Source organism: Ranitomeya variabilis, chromosome 3 (genome assembly GCF_051348905.1).
Source record: "Ranitomeya variabilis isolate aRanVar5 chromosome 3, aRanVar5.hap1, whole genome shotgun sequence".
In the NCBI taxonomy this organism is placed as follows: domain Eukaryota; kingdom Metazoa; phylum Chordata; class Amphibia; order Anura; family Dendrobatidae; genus Ranitomeya; species Ranitomeya variabilis.
The window spans coordinates 21,228,339-21,250,846 of NC_135234.1; the positions used below are offsets into that span (position 1 = coordinate 21,228,339).

The following is a 22,508-nucleotide window of genomic DNA, read 5'->3' on the forward strand; positions in this document are numbered from 1 at the left end:
TCCTGAAGAAAACCGGAAATTTTCTGCAAGAAATCCGCATTTTTTTTTTTGCGTTTTTTTTCCGTTTTTTTCGCGTTTTTTTAGCATTCTGCAAGCGTAATTAGCTTGCAGAATGCTAAAGTTTTCCAAGCGATCTGTAGCATCGCTTGGAAAACTGACTGACAAGTTGGTCACACTTGTCAAACATACTGTTTGACAAGTGTGACCAACTTTTTACTATAGATGCAGCTTATGCAGCATCTATAGTAAAAGATAGAATGTTTAAAAATAATAAAAAAAATAAAAAAATGCTTATACTCACCCAGACATCTCATCAGCGGCGTCCGTTCGTCTTCCTATAGCTGGTCTGTGCGCACAGGACCTTCCGTGACGTCGCGGTCACGTGAGCGGTCACATGACCGCTCACGACCAATCACAAAACAGTGACGTCATCGGCAAGGTCCTTTGCCGCACACCAGCTACAGGAACCGAAGCGACAGCGTGCAGTGGAGGCGGGAAGACATCGAGGGTGAGTATATCGCTATTTTTTATTTTAATTCTTATTTTTTGACCACTTATATGGTGCCCAGTGCGTGGAGGAGAGTCTCCTCTCCTCCACCCTGGGTACCAACCGCACATAATCTGCTTACTTCCCGCATGGTGTGCACAGCCCCGTGCGGGAAGTAAGCAGATCAATGGACCCCTAGGTGTGCGGAATCCCCTGCAATTCTGCATTTTAATGAACATGTTGCTTTTTTTTCCGCAATGCGATTTTTTCGCGGAAAAAAAGGCTACATTTGCACAAAAAATGCGGAATACACTTAAAATAATAGGAGGCATATGTAAGCGTTTTTTTCGCGTTTTTATCACGTTTTTATAGCGAAAAAACGCGAAAAAAACGCGAAAAATACTTAACGTGTGCACATGGCCTTAAAACAATAAAAGACCTGACAAATTTCAGTTGGTGGATAATGAATCTATAATATATGAAAGTTTAATTGTAATCATTACATTATGGTAAATAATGAAATTTAACACTATATGCTAATTTTTTGAGAAGGACCTGTAATGCTCCATACAGAATAATGAACCTCATATTGCTCCATACGGAATAATGAGCCCCATATAATGCTCCATACAGAATAATGAACCTCATATATTGCTCCATACGGAATAATGAGACCCATATAATGCTCCATACGGAATAATGAGACCCATACATTGCTCCATACAGAATAATGAACCTCATATATTGCTCCATACAGAATAATGAGACCCATATAATGCTCCATACAGAATAATGAACCTCATATATTGCTCCATACAGAATAATGAGACCCATATATTGCTCCATACAATATTATGGGCCCCATATATTGCTCCATGCGGAATAATGAGCCCCCATATATTGCTCCATACAGGATAATGAACCTCATATATTGCTCCATACGGAATAATGAGACCCATATAATGCTCCATACACTATAATTAGACCCATATATTGCTCCATACGCTGAGACCCATATATTGCTCCATACAGAATGAGACCCATATATTTATTGCTCCATACAGAATGAGATCCATATATTGCTCCATACAGTATAATGAACTCCATATAATGCTCCATACACTGAGACCCATACATTGCTCCATACAGAATGAGACCCATATGTTGCTCCATACAGTATGAGACCCATATATTGCTCCATACAGAATGAGACCCATATGTTGCTCCATACAGTATGAGACCCATATATTGCTCCATACAGTATAATGAGCCCCATATATTGCACCATACAATATTATGGGCCCCATATATTGCTCCATACTTAATAATGAGCCCCATATATTGCTCCATACGGAATAATGAGCCCCGTATATTGCTCCATACGGAATAATGAGCCCCGTATATTGCTCCATATGGAATAATGAGCCCCATATATTGCTCCATACGGAATAATGAGCCCCGTATATTGCTCCATACGGAACAATGAGCCCCATATATTGCTCCATACGGAATAATGAGCCCCATATATTGCTCCATACGGAATAATGAGCCCCATATATTGCTCCATACGGAATAATGAGCCCCATATATTGCTCCATACGGAATAATGAGCCCCATATATTGCTCCATACGGAATAATGAGCCCCATATATTGCTCCATACAGTATTATGGGTCCCATATAGTGCTCCATACAGAATAATGAGACCCATATATTGCTCCATACAGAATGAGACTCACATATTGCTCCATACGGAATAATGAGACTCATTTATTGCTCCATACGGAATAATGAGCCCCATATATTGCTCCATACGGAATAATGAGCCCCATATATTGTTCCATACGGAATAATGAACCCCATACATTGCTCCATACAGTATTATTGGCCCCATAGTGCTCCATACGGAATAATGAGCCCCATATATTTCTCCATACAGTATGAGCCCCATATATTCCTCCACACGGAATAATGAGACCCATATATTGCTCCATACAGTATTATTGGCCCCATAGTGCTCCATACAGAATAATGAGACCCATACATTGCTCCACATGGAATGAGACCCATATATTGCTCCATACAGAACAATGAGATCCATATATTGCTCCATACAGAATAATTAGCCCCATATATTGCTCCATACAGAATAATGAGCCCCATATATTGTTCCATACAGAATGAGCCCCATATATTGCTCCATACAGAATGAGCCCCATATATTGCTCCATACAGAATAATGAGCCCTATATATTGCTCCATACGGAATGAGCCCCATATATTGCTCCATACGGAATAATGAGACCCATATATTGCTCTATACAGAATAATGAGACCCATATATTGCTCCATACGGAATGAGCCCCATATATTGCTCCATACGGAATAATGAGACCCATATATTGCTCCATACAGAATAATGAGCCCCTTATATTGCTCCATACAGAATAATGAGCCCCTTATATTGCTCCATACAGAATAATGAGCCCTATATATTGCTCCATACGGAATGAGCCCCATATATTGCTCCATACGGAATAATGAGACCCATATATTGCTCTATACAGAATAATGAGACCCATATATTGCTCCATACAGAACGAGACCCATATATTGCTCCATACAGAATAATGAGCCCCATATATTGCTCCATATAGAATCATGAGCCCCATATATTGCTCCATACAGAATAATGAGCCCCATATATTGCTCCATACAGAATAATGAGCCCCATATATTGCTCCATACAGAATAATGAGCCCCATATATTGCTCCATACAGAATAATGAGCCCCATATATTGCTCCATACAGAATAATGAGCCCCATATATTGCTCCATACAGAATAATGAGCCCCATATATTGCTCCATACAGAATAATGAGCCCCATATATTGCTGAATACAGTATATGATGAGAAGAAATATTCAGCTCACCACTTTGCGTCCTCGGACAGCAGGATCCACACCGTCGCACGGTGCTGCCCTGGCGGCACAATATTCTTCAGCGATCTAAGGCAGGAAGGTATGTATTAATATTATTCCTTTATTTTATTTAATTATGGATGATTAAGACTCATCTGAGTTGAAAAGCCTTGCATTTTTATCATCCACTGGGGTATCCACTGCCTGTAACATGTTCTTTTAACAAAAGAAATTAAGGAATAATTTTTATACTTGCGGTACCTTCCTGCCTGAGATCGCTGGAGATTATTGAAGACTTTTTACAGCTGACCAATCTCTGCTTTGTCAGGGTCCAAAACCTGGCACAGCCGACCATCAGCTATTTCTGGCAGTATACGGAGCAGCATCGCTGCGGCTCCATACACTACATAGTGGCCGTTCTCGGTACTGCAGCTCAGATCACCGTCACTTCAACAGGAGCTGAGCCATTTAAACGCCAATAGCCAATATGTGGGTAATTTTCCGCTACATCATTGTGCCCCGTGCATCCCTACAACAGCGCCACTCTTGTACATAGGCTACGTCTGGTATTGCCTGGAGAAAAAAATGTCACCGATTTTGGAAGAAAAAAACCCAAAGCAGCCATGTTTTTTTTTTTTTTTTCTGATCTCACACTTGTGAGATGAAGGACGGTAACGTTGCGCCATCAGATTGTTTTCTCTAGTAATGCATGCAGCCGTAACGAGCTCGCGGCGCCCGCACTTGTAAGTGGTTTTGACAGCGTCTCCCCCTCCGTCCTGGCACATAAAATGCAGGATGTCCAGCGGAAAGGTCACATCTGACAATCTCGGTATTTTACCAGATGGAAGGTGTTGACTTAAAAGGTCAAAATTCAAGATGAAGCGGTCAGGAGAGATTTGTCTGCGGTACAGCCAGGCTTCTTACCTTTGCACACACATCTGTTGTGCGTATTTAAAGGGCTGGGCGCGTTCCTTTCCTTGTAGAATCCCTTTTTTTTTTTTTTTCTTGGAAGAATTTCTCTAATGTAAGCCAATGATGAAGAGCTCCGCTGCCGGGACCACCGGTGATCAATTCTGCTGACTTACCGAAATGTAATATTGGGAGGTTATCATATATATTAGATGTTCGGACGGTTGTATCGGGGCAGGGAATTTTAAAGTCCCCTCTCCAGTACTTCCAGTTCTCCAGTGGAATCTGATAGTTTGGGTTCCCCCCAAGGTTCACGACTCTCCGGTATTTAGATGAGTGCAGCACAGCCTTAACCACCGATCCATTACAAATCCATCTAGTGGAGTTCTCCTTTCTGTTTGTGTTGAGCCCTACCTCCCCCCCAATAATCTAACTTTTATCTTGCATCCAATGAAAAAATGCCTTGGGTTGGATTCCCCCTTTAGTTAACAATTCATATGGACATCGACTATTAAAGTGGTTTTCCCGGCTGGGAAGAAAAATCTGCAATCACTCTAATTGCAGACTGCGATGTGTTCCCTGTGGGAGTGGGCATCCACATGTCAGCGAGAAGGCATTTTGCATGGTTGTGGTCACTTGCCAACTAGACTCTACCCAGCATCCACATGTCAGCGAGAAGGCAGTTTGCATGGTTGTGGTCACATGCCGACTAGACTCTCCTTGGTGTCCACATGTCGGCGAGAAGGCAGTTTGCATGGTTGTGGTCACATGCCGACTAGACTCTCCTTGGCGTCCACATGTCAGCGAGAAGGCAGGTGCATGGTTGTGGTCACATGCCGACTAGACTCTCCTTGGTGTCCACATGTCGGCGAGAAGGCAGTTTGCATGGTTGTGGTCACATGCCGACTAGACTCTCCTTGGCGTCCACATGTTAGCGAGAAGGCAGGTGCATGGTTGTGTTCACATGCCGACTAGACTCTCCTTGGCGTCCACATGTCGGCGAGAAGGCAGCTTGCATGGTTGTGTTCATGTGCCGACTAGACTCTCCTGGGTGTCTATAATTCTCAACATTGAGAGAAGCACAGGAAAGTCTAGTCGGCACGTGACCACAACTAATCTGCCTACTCGCTTTACCCGTGGATGCCAAGGAGTTTAGTTGGCATGTGTAAGACGGGGAATGGTGACAGTGTGCACATTGCAGTCAGAGGGACTGCAGACATTTCTTCTCAGCCCTTATATAGCGAGCACTTGGTCCACTCACATCTGTTCCTCCCAGCTCGCCCCATACACGTGCACGCTGGTCTCTTACTGCATTTGCTATGGGGAGAGGGAGGTAAGCACCTGACGGAAAGTTCAGGCAGCAGCAAGGACAAAGGATCAGGCAGATTGAAGTCCAACATGTCCGATCCTTCATCTTCTGTTGGGGGAAAGGCAGGACACCACCATACACACTGACCTCTCATGGACCCTCTCCAGTTTTGGGGGATTATCTGCTGGTATCACAATAGTAGGAAAGGAGAAGAGGGGACTGAGAAAATGTCCCCAAAAAAACGGGTTTTTCCAGTTATACGAATCCAATAACCATTGCACATAGAATGTTTGTCGTGTTCTTCCGCTGCTCTACAGCATCATTGTCCTGCATCCTGCCACTCGCCGGCGGGTGCACTGAGGACATTACCCCACGGGAGGCATCGGGCCTGAATGTCCTCTGTGCCGGCGGCTGGTCCCCCAGCTAATTATCACAGAGCTGAAGAAATGGCTGCTATCCCTCCTTCATAGTCTGTACAGAGAAGTCTGCTATGTCTGATGGAATAATCCCAGCTCTAAAGGAGCACAGCGCCGCGTGGAGTAAAATCGCTGGAGGACTTAACTCTCATAATGCTGGACTGGATGCTGAAATCCGATGGCTTGGGGTGAAGCGAAATGGATCCACTGGGCTCTATGCGGAATCGTGCTTTTTGGGGCAGAGGGGTTTACACACAGATACAGTTTGAGAGAGAAATCACTCATCCGCACTAACCCATAAAATAACATTGGTCTGTGTATTTTCCATTTTTTCACAGACCGAAAATACGCTCGTGTGAACTTGGCCTAAGGGTTGTCTCACTTGCAAGAAGTATTGATTTGTTTCCAGTGCCGAAAGGTTTGAAATGCATATGTGCAATTTCTTTTTTTTTTCCTTCTGTTTTCAAGATATCGGCTTGCAATCAGTGAATGAGAACCTTCATAGTTTATTTGCAGGGAATTGACATCTGCTCTGTACGTGATGACCACAGGTCGTCTAGGACTCATAACAGTAGGTATGGCCACGTGTAGTATTCAGCGTGCAACCAGGGAGAGGGCTTCTACTTTCCGCCATAGCATTAGAAATGAATTCCAAATGTGCTTACTGTGTGCGACCCCAGGATCAGATTTCCAAATGTGCTTACTGTGTGCGACCCCAGCATCAGAATTCCAAATGTGCTTACTGTGTGCGACCCCCGGCGTCAGAATTCCAAATGTGCTTACTGTGTGCGACCCCCGGCGTCAGAATTCCAAATGTGCTTACTGTGTGCGACCCCAGCATCAGAATTCCAAATGTGCTTACTGTGTGCGACCCCAGCATCAGAATTCCAAATGTGCTTACTGTGTGCGACCCCCGGCGTCAGAATTCCAAATGTGCTTACTGTGTGCGACCCCCGGCATCAGAATTCCAAATGTGCTTACTGTGTGCGACCCCCGGCATCAGAATTCCAAATGTGCTTACTATGTTCGACCCCTGGCATCCGAATTCCAAATGTGCTTACTGTGTGCGACCTCGGCGTCAGAATTACAAATGTGCCTACTGTGTGCGACCTCGGCGTCAGAATTCCAAATGTGCTTACTGTGTGCGACCCCCGGCGTCAGAATTCCAAATGTGCTTACTATGTTCGACCCCTGGCATCCGAATTCCAAATGTGCTTACTGTGTGCGACCCCCAGCATCAGAATTCCAAATGTGCTTACTGTGTGCGACCCCCGGCATCAGAATTCCAAATGTGCTTACTGTGTGCGACCCCAGCATCAGAATTCCAAATGTGCTTACTGTGTGCGACCCCCGGCGTCAGAATTCCAAATGTGCTTACTGTGTGCGACCCCCGGCATCAGAATTCCAAATGTGCTTACTGTGTGCGACCCCCGGCATCAGAATTCCAAATGTGCTTACTATGTTCGACCCCTGGCATCCGAATTCCAAATGTGCTTACTGTGTGCGACCTCGGCGTCAGAATTACAAATGTGCCTACTGTGTGCGACCTCGGCGTCAGAATTCCAAATGTGCCTACTGTGTGCGACCCCCGGCATCAGAATTCCAAATGTGCTTACTATGTTCGACCCCTGGCATCCGAATTCCAAATGTGCCTACTGTGTGCGACCTCGGCATCAGAATTACAAATGTGCCTACTGTGTGCGACCTCGGCGTCATCCATGTCCTGTACGCAGTTGTGCACCAGTGACCATCGACTCACCAGGACTGATTCTTATCATGTTTAGGTAATTTATGAAGGTTTCTCATTCACTGGGTGTAAGCAGAGATATTAACTCTGAGAAATGGATGTAGAATTTTATTGGTTACATAATTATTTTTTTTTTTAAATTGAAATATTCTTTTAACCTTTTCAAAACTTGGCAATTTTTCTTTTTTTCCCTGTCCTTTTAAGAGCCATGACTATATTTTATCATTTACATCCATACGAGGGCTTGTTGTTTGCGGGACAAGTTGCAGTTTTTTGTAGTTGTGAATAATTGTTGTGGAGTTGTTGTTGTTTTTTTTAGGGGAAAGTTTAGTGACCAAAAAAACATTAATTTTGGTGTTTTATTTTTTATTTCACTATATACTTCAATACTTGGATATTACAGTATACAGTGTAAATTATTTTCTATTTTTGAAGCCCTCTAATGAAGAGGCAGGTCCCCGGGTGCCATGTTAATTCATTGTCTCTCCGCGATTTCGTCACGCAGGTCAAGGCAATGGCAATCGACGTTCGCACGTGCATCGGCAAATAGGCTATTTGAAATGATACCGCTTGTGATTGACACTGGCAATTAAATGGTTAAACAGAGGAGATCAGAGCTAGCTCCGGTCACTGGTAAAGGCAGATGACGGCTGTAAGACACAGCCAGCGACTGTGATGAATGGAGCAGGCTCAGTTCCTCAGCCCGCTACATTCTCCCCGCATGTGACCAGTGACAAAGATGTCATTAAGGGTTTAAAAGGGGTCTCCACTTTGGAAACACAAAGTGTTCATGAGCCTGGGCAGTTGAAGACCCCCCAAAACTTTACCCACATGGGAAATGCTTGGCCGATGTCTTGCCACCAGTCATTGCTTAAGGACTCGTTCGTGGTGCGTTAGCTGCATATCTTGTCTCTTGGCTGCATGTGATTTTTTTTCTCTTTTTAGTTGGTCCTTTAACCATTGATCTCATCAAGGCTCCGAGTTTGAAGAAGGTCCAGATGAAGAACCGCTATGTTACCCCCGGGGGTTACTTCAGCCCCAGGCATTGTTTTGGGAGGTACCGCACAGCTGTGATTATACCGCACAGGAACAGAGAGTCTCACCTACGAACCTTGCTCTACTACCTGCACCCCTTCCTGCAACGGCAGCAGCTGCACTACGCCATATTCGTGGTCCATCAGGTAATGCGTCTCTAGCACGTTGTCAGCTTGACGTAGTCAGCCGTTCACTCGTTGTCCCTCATCGGCCTATTGGATACCACCAGGCTCCAAGAAGCCCCCAATATGACTATTCTTCCGGTAATGCATCATCTTCAAGAAGACCGCTTGTCCTCTTGGTCCAGATTTCTTTAACTTCCAGCAGAGTGGGTCCAGCTTTATGAAACTTTGAGGTTTTCCCCAGGGGGCTGGTCATTGTTTTTGAGGAACATGGAAGTTCTTTAGACTGTGATTGCTCCTAATCTCGATCCCAGGGTCAATCTACCAGTCATGGTGAAAGTCCCAACAGTAAAGGAGAGGCGTCTCGTTAACATTTTGGAAACTGCAAGATCTAATTATTGGGAAAGCAGGACCAGACCCCAAAACTAAGACCACCTCCCCCAAAACTCATTACGACCCCAGACCACTAAAATGAATTAATTTATAACCAATATAAATTATATTGCACTTAAATAATTAACAGACAAAAAAAGCAGAATCAGGCAAGATAGCCGTCATTAATCTTGCCTGATTCCGCTTTTTTGTCTGTTAATTATTTATGTGCAATAAAATGTATATTGATTAATATCAAATCCCCTTAACTTATTTGGATCTTAGGTCATTATTAATCTACAGCACGGTCTGGAGATTTATTTTGGATCCCTTTTCATACATAGAGATCCTTTTCTTTCTTTTTTACTATGGTTATACTTGTCTGGGCTTAGGAGTACGTCCCACTTGGCCACGTGGACTATTTTTTAGTTTTTTTTTACTAAAATGAATTCAGACCATAGATGAAACGCTTAAATTTAGGATACCAGACCTCTAACTTCTTCACGACATATGACGCATATGATGCGTTTTTTTCATTGCATGCGTTTTTTTTTTTGGTCACTTGAAATAAAGCTACCGTAATTGAAAGTTGGCTTCTGGGAAGGAAAAAAAAAAGTGATTTCCTGTTAGCCGATATATTGGGGTATGTTCCCATGGTCAGTGAACGCTGCGGGTTGGATGCTGCGTACATCCGCAGCGTCAAACCTGCAGCGTCCAGCTGTTACAGCATAGTGGATGGGATTTCAAGAAATCCCATGCCCACTATGCGTGCACCAATGCCCGCGGCTCACCTGCAGAGACGGACATGCGGCGCGTCTTTCCAGACCGCAGCACGTCAATTTATAATCACACACTGATGTCCCAAATGATATTCACCCGTATCAATTTTGGGTGGAGTACCCCTTTAAATGCTTAATTCCATCACACAATGTTACCAAAACCTATATTAATCATTAGTAACAAGAGGTACTATAAAAACAATAATATTTTATTGAAAATTACAATATAAAGACTTTTCCTATTGTAATTTTCAATAAAATATTGTTTTTATAGTACCTTGTGTTACTAATGATTACTATAGGTTTTGGTAACATTGTGTGATGGAGCATGTCAATTTATGTAGTGGAGGCGCTCTGTCTCCGGTGTGTAAATTACCCATACACTTTCATTAGATGCGGTAAAACCGCAGTATCTTCCTAGTCACGTGTATTAAGTGCAGGAACGCAGCTTATTACCCATGTACCAATTTACATTATGATGAACCTTGTGACACAGCCACACGTACATGACACAGGAAGTGGAGGAAAGCACTTAGAGGGGGTCCCCTCCTTTTTAATAAATAAATAATAATGAAAAAAAAAATGGTGTGGGGTGCAACTATATTTGTTTAACCAGCCATAGTAAAGCAGACTACTTGGACTGGTATTTCAGACTGGTAAGGAAGCAATATCCATGAAACTTACCAGTCTGGTAACCCCAGGCAGCAGCAGTCTGCTTACCTTGGATGGTTGGCAAAAAGCGGGATCCCCTCCAAAAAAAATGGTGTGGGGGCCCCCCTGTATTTGTTAACCAGCCAGAGTAAAGCAGACTTTTTGGACTGGTATTTCAGACTGGTAAGGAACCAATATCCATGAACCTTACCAGCCTGATAACACCAGGCCACGGCAGTCTGCTTACCTTAGATGGCTAGCAAAAATAGTGGGGTCACCCTATTTTTGTTAACCAGCCAAGGAAAAAGCAGACAACTGCGCCCTGGTACTCTCAGGCTGATGAGGTCCATGGATTTTGGCCCTCACCAGCCTAAAAATAGAAGCCCTCAGCCGCCCCACAACTGGCACAGCCAAAGATACGCCAATTGTGGCACTTTACCTGGCTCTTCCCACTTGCCCTGTATCGGTGGCAAGTGGGGTTATATTTGTGGGGTTGATGTCACCTTTGTGTTGTCCGGTGACATCAAGCCCACATCTTAATAGCGTCTATAAGACACCTATCCATTACTAATCCCATAGTTACATGGTAAATAAACACACAGCAAGAATAAAGTGTTTTAATTGAAATAAAGACACAGACTTCTGGCCGCTGCAGATGTACGCAGCATCCAACCCGCAGCGTTTACTGACCTTGGGAACATACCCTGAAAGACATCGTATAGCTGCCGTTCATTGGAGACCACGATATTCTCCATACACTGCAGTACTGATCAGAAGCGATGAGACAATCACAGCTTCAAGTCCCCTTAGGGGACTAACAAATACAGTAAAGAGCGAGACAAAAAGTTTTTAAAAATATGAAATTAGTCAAAACAAGTTCAATTCACCTCCCCTCTTTGCCCAATTAAAAATGAAACAGTTTAAAATAAAGTACACACATTTGGTACTGCCGCATTCCTAAAACTCCGATCTATCAAAATATAAAGTAAATGAATCCGATCGGTAAACAGGTTAATGAGAAAAAAATCAAAACTCTAGAATAACGTTTTTTTGGCCTCCAGAACATTGCAATAAAATGGAATAAGAGGCGATCAGAAGATCGCATCTACCCCCCAAAATGGTATCCGTAAAAACAGTCATGCCGCAAAACATAAGCCCTCAGATCCTGAAAATGAAAATGTTACGTGTCTAGGAAAATGGTGACAAAGGCAAAATTCATATTTTTTCCTTAGAAATTTACACATTTTTTTTACATTTACATCAATTAAATAAAAAAAATATATATACACACAAATAGATTGGGTAAAAGTATGTAGTCGGCCCCCAATTGTGCAAGTTCTCCCCCTTATAAAGATGGGAGAGGCCTGTAATTGACATCATAGGTCGACCACAACTATGAGAGTCACAATGAGAAAACAAATCCAGAAAATCTCCTTGTCTGATTTGGAAGATTTATTTTGCAAATTATGGTGGAAAATCAGTGTTTGGTCATTAACAAAAGTTCATCTCAATATTTTGTTAAATGTCCTTTGTTGGCAATGACAGAGGTCACAGGTTTTCTGTAAGTCTTCACCAGGTTGGCACACACTGTTGGTGGTATGTTGGCCCATTCCTCCATGCAGATCTCCTCTAGAGCAGTGATGTTTTGGGCCTGTCGCTGGGCAACACGGACTTTCAACTCCCTCCAAAGGTTTTCTATGGGGTTGAGATCTGGAGACTGGCTAGGCCACTCCAGGACCTTCATATGCTTCTTACGAAGCCACTGCTTCATTGCCCTGGCGGTGTGCTTGGAATCATTATCATACTGAAAGACCCATCCACGTTTCATCTTACTGCCCTTGCTGATGGAAGGAGGTTTGCACTCAAAATCTCACAATACATGGCCCCATTCATTCTTTCACGTACATGGATCAGTCCTGGTCCCTTTGCAGAGAAACAGCCCCAAACATGATGTTGCCTCCCCCATGCTTCACAGTAGGTATGGTGTTCTTTGGATGCAACTCAGCATTCTGTCTCCTCCAAACACGACGAGTTTTGTTTTTACCAAACAGTTCTACTTTGGTTTCATCAGACCATAGGACATTCTTCCAATGCTCTTCTGGATAATCCAAATGCTCTCTAGGAAACTTCAGATGGGTCCGGACATGTACGGGCTTAAGCAGGGGGACACGTCTGGCACTGAAGGATGTGAGCCCCTGGCGGCGTAGTGTGTTACTGATGGTAGCCTTGGTTACGGTGGTCCCAGCTCTATGCTGGTCATTCACTAGGTCTCCCCATGTGGTTCTGGGATTTTTCCTCGCTGTTCTTGTGATCATTTTGACTCCACGGGGTGAGATCTTGCGTGGAGCCCCAGATCGAGGGAGATTATCAGTGGTCTTGAATGTCTTCCATTTTCTTATTATTGCTCCCACAGTTGGTTTCATCACACCAAGCTGCTTGCCTATTGCAGATTCAGTCTTCCCAGCCTGGTGCAGGGCTACAATTTTGTTTCTGGTGTCCTTCGACAGCTCTTTGGTCTTCACCATAGTGGAGTTTGGAGTCAGACTGTTTGAGGTTGTGGACAGGGGTCTTTTATACTGGTAACAAGTTCACACAGGAGCCATTACTACAGGTAATGAGTGGAGGACAGAGGAGCCTCTCAAAGAAGAAGTTACAGGTCTGTGAGAGACAGAAATCTTGCATGTTTTTAGGTGACCAAATACTTTATTTTCCACCATAATTTGCCAAAAAAATCTTCCAAATCAGACAAGGTGATTTTCTGGATTTGTTTTCTCATTTTGACTCTCATAGTTGTGGTCTACCTATGATGTCAATTACAGGCCTCTCTCATCTTTTTAAGTGGTGGAACTTGCACAATTGGTGGTGACTAAATACTTTTTTTCCTGACAGCTCTGGCAAAAATTAAGAGACCACTGGAAAATGTTCAGTTTGTCTGATTTTTCTCTTTGTAGGTATATTTGTGAGTAAAATGTGAATTGTTCTTTTAGTCTATAAACTTCTGACATGTCTCCGCAGTTCCAAGCAATACATTTTGTATTTTTTTTCTGACAAAGAAAAATGGGCAATAAATTAAAAAAAACAAACCACTGCTTTCAGACACCTCAAATAATGCAAAGAAAACAAGTTCATAATCATTTAGAAACAACATTACTAATGTTTTATGTCCGGAAGAGTTCAGAAATCAATATTTTGTGGAATAACCATGATTGTTAATCCCAGCTTTCATATGTCTTGGCAGCTTTCCCCCAGTCTTTCACACTGCTTCTGGTACAGAAATGTCAGCAGTTCTTCTTTGATGGCTTGTGACTATCCATCATCCTCCTGATTACATTCCAGAGGTGTTCAATGGGGTTCAGGTCTGGAGATTGGGCTGCCCATGACAGGGATTTGATGTGGTGGGCTCCTAATTTTTGCCAGAGCTGTGTACAGAGTTTGGTATCTGTATACTCGCACTGACCTGGAGAATCCTATTGTCAGGTCGGTTGTATCTTATAGTGAGCATGGTAAATAAGAAATAAAAAAATACCCAGAGAGATTAGCAGAATTAGGATTATTCAGTCTACAAAAAAAGACGCCTGAGGGGCGATCTAATAAGCATGTATAAGTATATAAGGGGACAATACAAATATCTCTCCGAGGATCTGTTTATACCAAGGAAGGTGACGGGCACAAGGGGGCATTCTTTGCGTCTGGAGGAGAGAAGGTTTTTCCACCAACATAGAAGAGGATTCTTTACTGTTAGGGCAGTGAGAATCTGGAATTGCTTGCCTGAGGAGGTGGTGATGGCGAACTCAGTCGAGGGGTTCAAGAGAGGCCTGGATGTCTTCCTGGAGCAGAACAATATTGTATCTTACAGTTATTAGGTTCTTTAGAAGGACATAGATCTGGGGATTTGTTCTGACGGGAATATAGGTTGAACCGGATGGACACATGGCTTTTTCAGGCCTTGCTAACTATAATACTATGTTATGTCACTTGAAATTTGTTTTCCCATTTCCCAGTGCACTATGTGCTAGAATGAATTCTGTTGTTCAAAAGTACAACTTGTCCCATAAAAAACAAGCCCTGATATGGCGAAGTGGACAGAAAAATAAAGGGAACATAAATACCAAAGTTTACCTAATAAGGTAAGAAGTGACGCAAGAAACCGTAAAATAGAACAATATTTTATTAACAAAAATGTTTAAAACAGCTAGTTAAGTATAAAAAGACAGGGAGATAGCAAAGAAATTGTAGGACCTCCAAAGAACTAATCGGGACGTGACACAAGAAGATGGTGATTTTTCGATAATATGTCTGCTCCCGGAAAGTGTTCTCCGAAGGAGGTTGAAAAGGTATATCTCAAAAAGGTGATGGACGCCGAGGCGTCTCAGAGGTTTCACCTTATAGTCCTCTATCCCATGGAGAACAAGAACCAGGAAAAGCCTAACACCACAGGTATGCAATAAAAATTGCTGGAAAAACAGCTAAAAAAAAAAAAAAAATTTGAAAAAACTGAAGCGAATCACAGTCTGTATTAGAGCATAGAAATATCCCATGGACTGTAATTTACATGAACTAGCCGTTAAACATTTTTGTTAATAAAATATTGTTATTTTACTATTTCTTGCGTCACTTCTTACGTTATTAGGTAAACTTTGGTATTTCTGTATATTTGAAGTGCTACTGCCATTTATATGTCGGATCATGGGATTAGAACAATAAAAGGGTATGACTCTTGGAAGAGGGAGAGGAAAAGAACAGAAAATCGCCATGTCATAAATGGGTTAAAATCGAGGAACCCCTCCCTACCCCCCGGCATTAAGTTAGGACACCCGGGCAGTTGGCAGAAATTAACTCATGCCCCAGACTTATAAATTTAATTCTCTTGCTTTAACAAACCCCTAAGGTTTAGTCATACCCCATACCAGACCCCTAAAAGTAATTCTGTGTCCAAATTAAATCTCTAAAACTTCAGACCCATAAAATTAATTCTGACTCTAGAGATGATACCTAAGTTTAATTTGGATCCTAGACTAGACCCTAAAACTAATCAGACCCTTAACCAAATCTTAAAAATGATAGAGACTCCAAACCAGGCAAAAAAACCAAAACCACAGAGCTATATAGATAACAATCGTGGGTCACCTCCAGGGCCGGGATCTGGTGTGCCGGCCCAACAGGACGCCCTCTAGATCCGGTGGAGAGGACAGATGGCCGGGTCCGTGTGCTCCGCCGGGGCTCTGATCTCTTGTGGAGGAAGATCCTTGTTTTGCAGACCATCAGTTGTCCTACAAAGTGATTTCAGATCTGATGCCGCTTTCTCTCTGCTTTATTTTCTTTGCGTTGTTACTTTCACCCCAGGAGACGTCATTGGTGGCGGTAAGTGGTGATCGGCAAGTCCTTCATGACATCCCTTAGTTCAGCCTCACATTCCGGTCTCTAGATTTATTTTCCTTTTTGTCTTGTGATGTCTCCGGCCTCAAAGTAAAACAAAACACATCTTGATCTATTCTAAAGCATGTCTTAAGTTCACTATAGCGCCACCAGTGGAGATGCAAAGTATTACACAGGTGTCATCAAAATCAACGGGCTGTATTAAAAAAAAAAATCTGATTATGAATGCTAACCGGGATGGAGACAAAGATTGTAGACAGAATCTTATCATGTATCTCTGTACACAGGGAGCTCCCCCTAGTGGTGGCTGCAGGCATGATATTATCTGGTATCTATATAGGGAGCTCCCCCTAGTGGTGGCTGCAGACAGAATCTTATCATGTATCTCTGTATACATGGAGCTCCCCCCTAGTGGTGGCTGCAGAGAGGATCTTATCAGGTATCTCTGTATCCAGGGAGCTCCCCCTAGTGGTGGCTGCAGAGAGGATCTTATCAGGTATCTCTGTATACAGGGAGCTCCCCCTAGTGGTGGCTGCAGAGAGGATCTTATCAGGTATCTCTGTATACAGGGAGCTCCCCCTAGTGGTGGCTGCAGAGAGGATCTTATCAGGTATCTCTGTATCCAGGGAGCTCCCCCTAGTGGTGGCTGCAGAGAGGATCTTATCAGGTATCTCTGTATACAGGGAGCTCCCCCTAGTGGTGGCTGCAGAGAGGATCTTATCAGGTATCTCTGTATACAGGGAGCTCCCCCTAGTGGTGGCTGCAGAGAGGATCTTATCAGGTATCTCTGTATACAGGGAGCTCCCCCTAGTGGTGGCTGCAGACAGGATCTTATCATGTATCTCTGTATACAGGGAGCTCCCCCTAGTGGTGGCTGCAGACAGAATCTTATCATGTATCTCTGTATACATGGAGCTCCCCCTAGTGGTGGCTGCAGAGAGGATCTTATCAGATATCTCTGTATACAGGGAGCTCCCCCTAGTGGTGGCTGCAGACAGGATCTTATCATGTATCTCTGTATACAGGGAGCTCCCCCTAGTGGTGGCTGCAGAGAGGATCTTATCAGGTATCTCTGTATACAGGGAGCTCCCCCTAGTGGTGGCTGCAGACAGGATCTTATCATGTATCTCTGTATACAGGGAGCTCCCCCTAGTGGTGGCTGCAGACAGGATCTTATCATGTATCTCTATACAGGGAGCTCCCCCTAGTGGTGGCTGCAGACAGGATCTTATCAGGTATCTCTATACAGGGAGCTCCCCCTAGTGGTGGCTGCAAACAGGATCTTATCATGTATCTCTGTATACAGGGAGCCCCCCCTAGTGGTGACTGCAGACAGGATCTTATCATGTATCTCTGTATACAGGGAGCTCCCCCTAGTGGTGACTGCAGACAGGATCTTATCATGTATCTCTGTATACAGGGAGCTCCCCCTAGTGGTGACTGCAGACAGGATCTTATGTATCTCTGTATACAGGAAGCTCCCCCTAGTGGTGGCTGCAGACAGGATCTTATCATGTATCTCTGTATACAAGGAGCTCCCCCTAGTGGTGGCTGCAGACAGGATCTTATCATGTATCTGTATACAGGGAGCTCCCCCTAGTGGTGGCTGCAGACAGAATCTTATCATGTATCTCTGTATACAGGGAACTCCCCCTAGTGGTGGCTGCAGACAGGATCTCATCATGTATCTGTATACAGGGAGCTCCCCCTAGTGGTGACTGCAGACAGAATCTTATCATGTATCTCTGTATACAGGGAGCTCCCCCTAGTGGTGGCTGCAGACAGGATCTTATCATGTATCTCTGTATACAGGGAGCTCCCCCTAGTGGTGACTGCAGACAGGATCTTATCATGTATCTCTGTATACAAGGAGCTCCCCCTAGTGGTGGCTGCAGACAGGATCTTATCATGTATCTATATACAGGGAGCTCCCCCTACTGGTGACTGCAGACAGAATCTTATCATGTATCCCTGTATACGGGGAGCTCCCCCTAGTGGTGGCTGCACACAGGATCTTATCATGTATCTCTGTATACAAGGAGCTCCCCCTAGTGGTGGCTGCAGACAGGATCTTATCATGTATCCCTGTATACGGGGAGCTCCCCCTAGTGGTGACTGCAGACAGGATCTTATCATGTATCTCTGTATACAGGGAGCTCCCCCTAGTGGTGACTGCAGACAGGATATTATCATGTATCTCTGTATACAGGGAGCTCCCCCTAGTGGTGGCTGCAGACAGGATCTTATCATGTATCTCTGTATAGAGGGAGCTCCCCCTAGTGGTGGCTGCAGACAGGATCTTATCATGTATCTCTGTATAGAGGGAGCTCCCCCTAGTGGTGGCTGCAGACAGGATCTTATCATGTATCTCTGTATACAAGGAGCTCCCCCTAGTGGTGGCTGCAGACAGGATCTTATCATGTATCTGTATACAGGGAGCTCCCCCTAGTGGTGGCTGCAGACAGGATCTCATCATGTATCTGTATACAGGGAGCTCCCCCTAGTGGTGACTGCAGACAGAATCTTATCATGTATCTCTGTATACAGGGAGCTCCCCCTAGTGGTGGCTGCAGACAGGATCTTATCATGTATCTCTGGTATACAGGGAGCTCCCCCTAGTGGTGACTGCAGACAGGATCTTATTATTATTATTATTATTTATTGTTATAGCGCCATTTATTCCATGGCGCTTTACAAGTGAGGAGGGGTATACATAATAACAAGTACAATAATCTTGAACAATACAAGTCATAACTGGTACAGTAGGAGAGAGGACCCTGCCCGCGAGTGCTCACAATCTACAAGGGATGGGTGAGAATACAGTAGGTGAGGGTAGAGCTGGTCATGCAGCGGTTTGGTCGATCGGTGGTTACTGCAGGTTGTAGGCTTGTCGGAAGAGGTGGGTCTTCAGATTCTTTTTGAAGGTTTCGATGGTGGGCGAGAGTCTGATGTGTTGTGGTAGAGGGTTCCAGAGTAGGGGTGATACGCGAGAGAAATCTTGTATGCGATTGTGGGAAGAGGAGATAAGAGGGGAGTAGAGAAGGAGATCTTGTGAGGATCGGAGGTTGCGTGTAGGAAAGTACCGGGAGATGAGGTCGCAGATGTAAGGAGGAGACAGGTTGTGGATGGCTTTGTACGTCATGGTTAGGGTTTTGTACTGGAGTCTCTGGGCAATGGGGAGCCAGTGAAGGGATTGACAGAGGGGAGAGGCCGGAGAATAGCGGGGGGACAGGTGGATTAGTCGGGCAGCAGAGTTTAGAATAGATTGGAGGGGTGCGAGAGTGTTTGAGGGGAGGCCACAGAGCAGAAGGTTGCAGTAGTCAAGGCGAGAGATGATGAGGGCATGGACTAGGGTTTTTGCAGATTCTTGGTTGAGGAATGAACGGATTCGTGCAATATTTTTGAGTTGAAGTCGGCAGGAAGTGGAAAGGGCTTGGATATGTGGTTTGAAGGAGAGATCAGCGTCAAGGATTACCCCGAGGCAGCGAGCTTGTGGGACTGGGGAGAGTGGGCAGTCATTTACTGTAATGGATAGGTTCGTTGTGGGGGTCACGTGAGATGGGGGAAAGATGATGAATTCTGTTTTGTCCATGTTAAGTTTCAGAAATCTAGCGGAGAAGAAGGATGAAATAGTGGACAGACATTGAGGGATTCTGGTTAGTAGGGAGGTGATATCTGGTTCAGAGATGTAGATCTGTGTGTCATCAGCATAGAGGTGATACTGAAAGCCATGAGATTCTATGAGCTGTCCCAGGCCAAAGGTGTAAATGGAGAAGAGCAGGGGCCCAAGGACTGAACCTTGTGGGACTCCGACAGATAGGGGGCGAGGTGAGGAGGTGGTGTGTGAGTGGGAGACGCTGAATGTCCGGTCTGTTAGGTATGATGAGATCCAGGATAGGGCCAAGTCTGTGATGCCAAGGGATGAGAGGGTCTGTAATAATAGGGAATGGTCCACTGTGTCAAAGGCAGCTGACAGGTCGAGGAGGAGGAGGACAGAGTAGTGTCGCTTGCTCTTGGCGGTTAAGAGGTCATTGGTGACCTTAGTTAGGGCAGTTTCAGTGGAATGGTGTGACCGGAAGCCAGATTGTAAGCGGTCAAAGAGGGAGCAAGAAGAGAGATGGGAGGACAGTTCAAGGTAGACGTGTTGTTCCAGTAGTTTTGAGGCATAGGGGAGAAGTGATATAGGGCGATAGCTAGATACAGAGGATGGGTCAAGAGAGGGCTTTTTGAGGATAGGTGTGATGGAGGCATGTTTAAAGCTTGAGGGGAAAACACCAGTTGTTAGTGATAGGTTGAAGAGATGGGTTAGGGTTGGGATGAAGATTGTGGTGAGGTTTGGGATGAGGTGGGATGGGAGCGGGTCAAGTGCACAGGTGGTGAGATGCGATCTTGAGAGTAGAGTGGAGAGTTGATCTTCTGTAATGGTGGAGTAGTTGGTTTTGGAGGTGGAGGGTAGGGAAGTTGGGAGGAAGGGCTCTGGGGCTTGTTGACCAAAACTGTCTCTGATGTTATCAATCTTCTGCTTGAAGAATGAGGCAAAGTCTTCAGCAGAGATAAGTGGGGAGAGAGGAGGTGCTGGGGGACGGAGGAGAGAATTGAAGGTGTTGAATAACTGTTTAGGGTTGTGAGACAGGGAGGATATGAGAGATGAGAAGTAGGTTTGTTTAGCTGTGGCGAGTGCGGTCTTGAAAGTAGTGAGGGACTGTTTGAATGCGATTAAGTGGTCGTTGGAGTGGGATCTTTTCCATCTGCGCTCAGCAGCCCTGGAAGCTCGCCTCAGTTCCTTGGTCAGGCTGGTGTGCCAGGGCTGTCTGTTGATTTTGCGAGCTTTGGTATGTGTAAGTGGGGCAGCAGATTCCAAAGCTACAGCTATTGTGGTGTTATATAGAGCGGCAGCATCATCCGCATTGTGTATGGAACTTATGTCAGTGAGAGGTAGGAGGGATTCAGAGAATGAATGTAGGTCAAGATGTTTAAGATTTCTGCGAGGGTGTGAAAGTTTGTGGGGTGGGGACTCTAGACATGGAGTGGAGAGAGATGAGAATGTGAGAAGGTTGTGGTCAGAGAGAGGAAGAGGTGAGTTAGAGAGGTTAGATAGGGAGCAGAGGCGGGTGAAGATGAGGTCCAGTGTGTGACCATCTTTGTGAGTGGCTGCAGAAGACCATTGAGTGAGGCCGAAGGAGGAAGAGAGAGATAGAAGTTTAGTGGCAGCTGAGAGGGAAGTGTCAATGGAGATGTTAAAATCGCCCATGATGATAGTGGGGATGTCTGCAGAAAGGAAATGAAGTAGCCAGGTGGTGAAGTGGTCAAAGAAGATGGTGGCTGGCCCTGGGGGGCGGTAAATGACAGCCAGTTGGAGGTTGGAGGGGGAGTAGATGCGCACAGAGTGCACCTCAAAGGAAGGGAGGGTAACAGAGGGTGGCAGTGGGATTGGGGTGAAGGAGCAGTTATCTGACAGGAGAAAACCAACTCCTCCGCCATGCTTGCTGCTGGGGCGGGGTGTGTGAGAAAGGTGGAAGCCACCGTAAGAGAGTGCAGCAGGAGAGGCTGTGTCAGAAGGGGTGAGCCAGGTTTCGGTGATGGCGAGGAAGGAAAGTTTGGTAGTAACAAAGAGATCATGGATGTAGGAAATGATATCATGTATCTCTGTATACAGGGAGCTCCCCCTAGTGGTGGCTGCAGACAGGATCTTATCATGTATCTCTGTATACAAGGAGCTCCCCCTAGTGGTGGCTGCAGACAGGATCTTATCATGTATCTATATACAGGGAGCTCCCCCTACTGGTGACTGCAGACAGAATCTTATCATGTATCCCTGTATACGGGGAGCTCCCCCTAGTGGTGGCTGCACACAGGATCTTATCATGTATCTCTGTATTCAAGGAGCTCCCCCTAGTGGTGGCTGCAGACAGGATCTTATCATGTATCCCTGTATACGGGGAGCTCCCCCTAGTGGTGACTGCAGACAGGATCTTATCATGTATCTCTGTATACAGGGAGCTCCCCCTAGTGGTGGCTGCAGACAGAATCTTATCATGTATTTCTGTATACGGGGAGCTCCCCCTAGTGGTGGCTGCAGACAGAATCTTATCATGTATCTCTGTATACAAGGAGCTCCCCCTAGTGGTGGCTGCTGACAGAATCTTATCATATATCTCTGTATACGGGGAGCTCCCCCTAGTGGTGGCTGCAGACAGAATCTTATCATGTATTTCTGTATACGGGGAGCTCCCCCTAGTGGTGGCTGCAGACAGGATCTTATCATGTATCTCTGTATACAGGGAGCTCTCCCTAGTGGTGACTGCAGACAGGATCTTATCATGTATCTCTGTATACGGGGAGCTCCCCCTAGTGGTGGCTGCAGACAGAATCTTATCATGTATC

The 22,508-nt window shown here is 44.8% G+C and overlaps 1 protein-coding gene across 3 annotated transcripts in view; it reads left to right on the forward strand.

Moving 5' to 3' along the window:
- LOC143814981 (beta-1,4-galactosyltransferase 3-like) overlaps window positions 1-22,508 on the forward strand; it is a 71,107-nt gene that overhangs the window by 39,860 nt on the left and 8,739 nt on the right. For all 3 annotated transcript variants that reach the window (XM_077293726.1, XM_077293727.1, XM_077293728.1), the window contains one exon: window positions 8,735-8,970. In XM_077293726.1, the coding sequence (XP_077149841.1) occupies window positions 8,735-8,970 (236 nt within the window). The remainder of the gene's footprint in view (window positions 1-8,734; window positions 8,971-22,508) is intronic.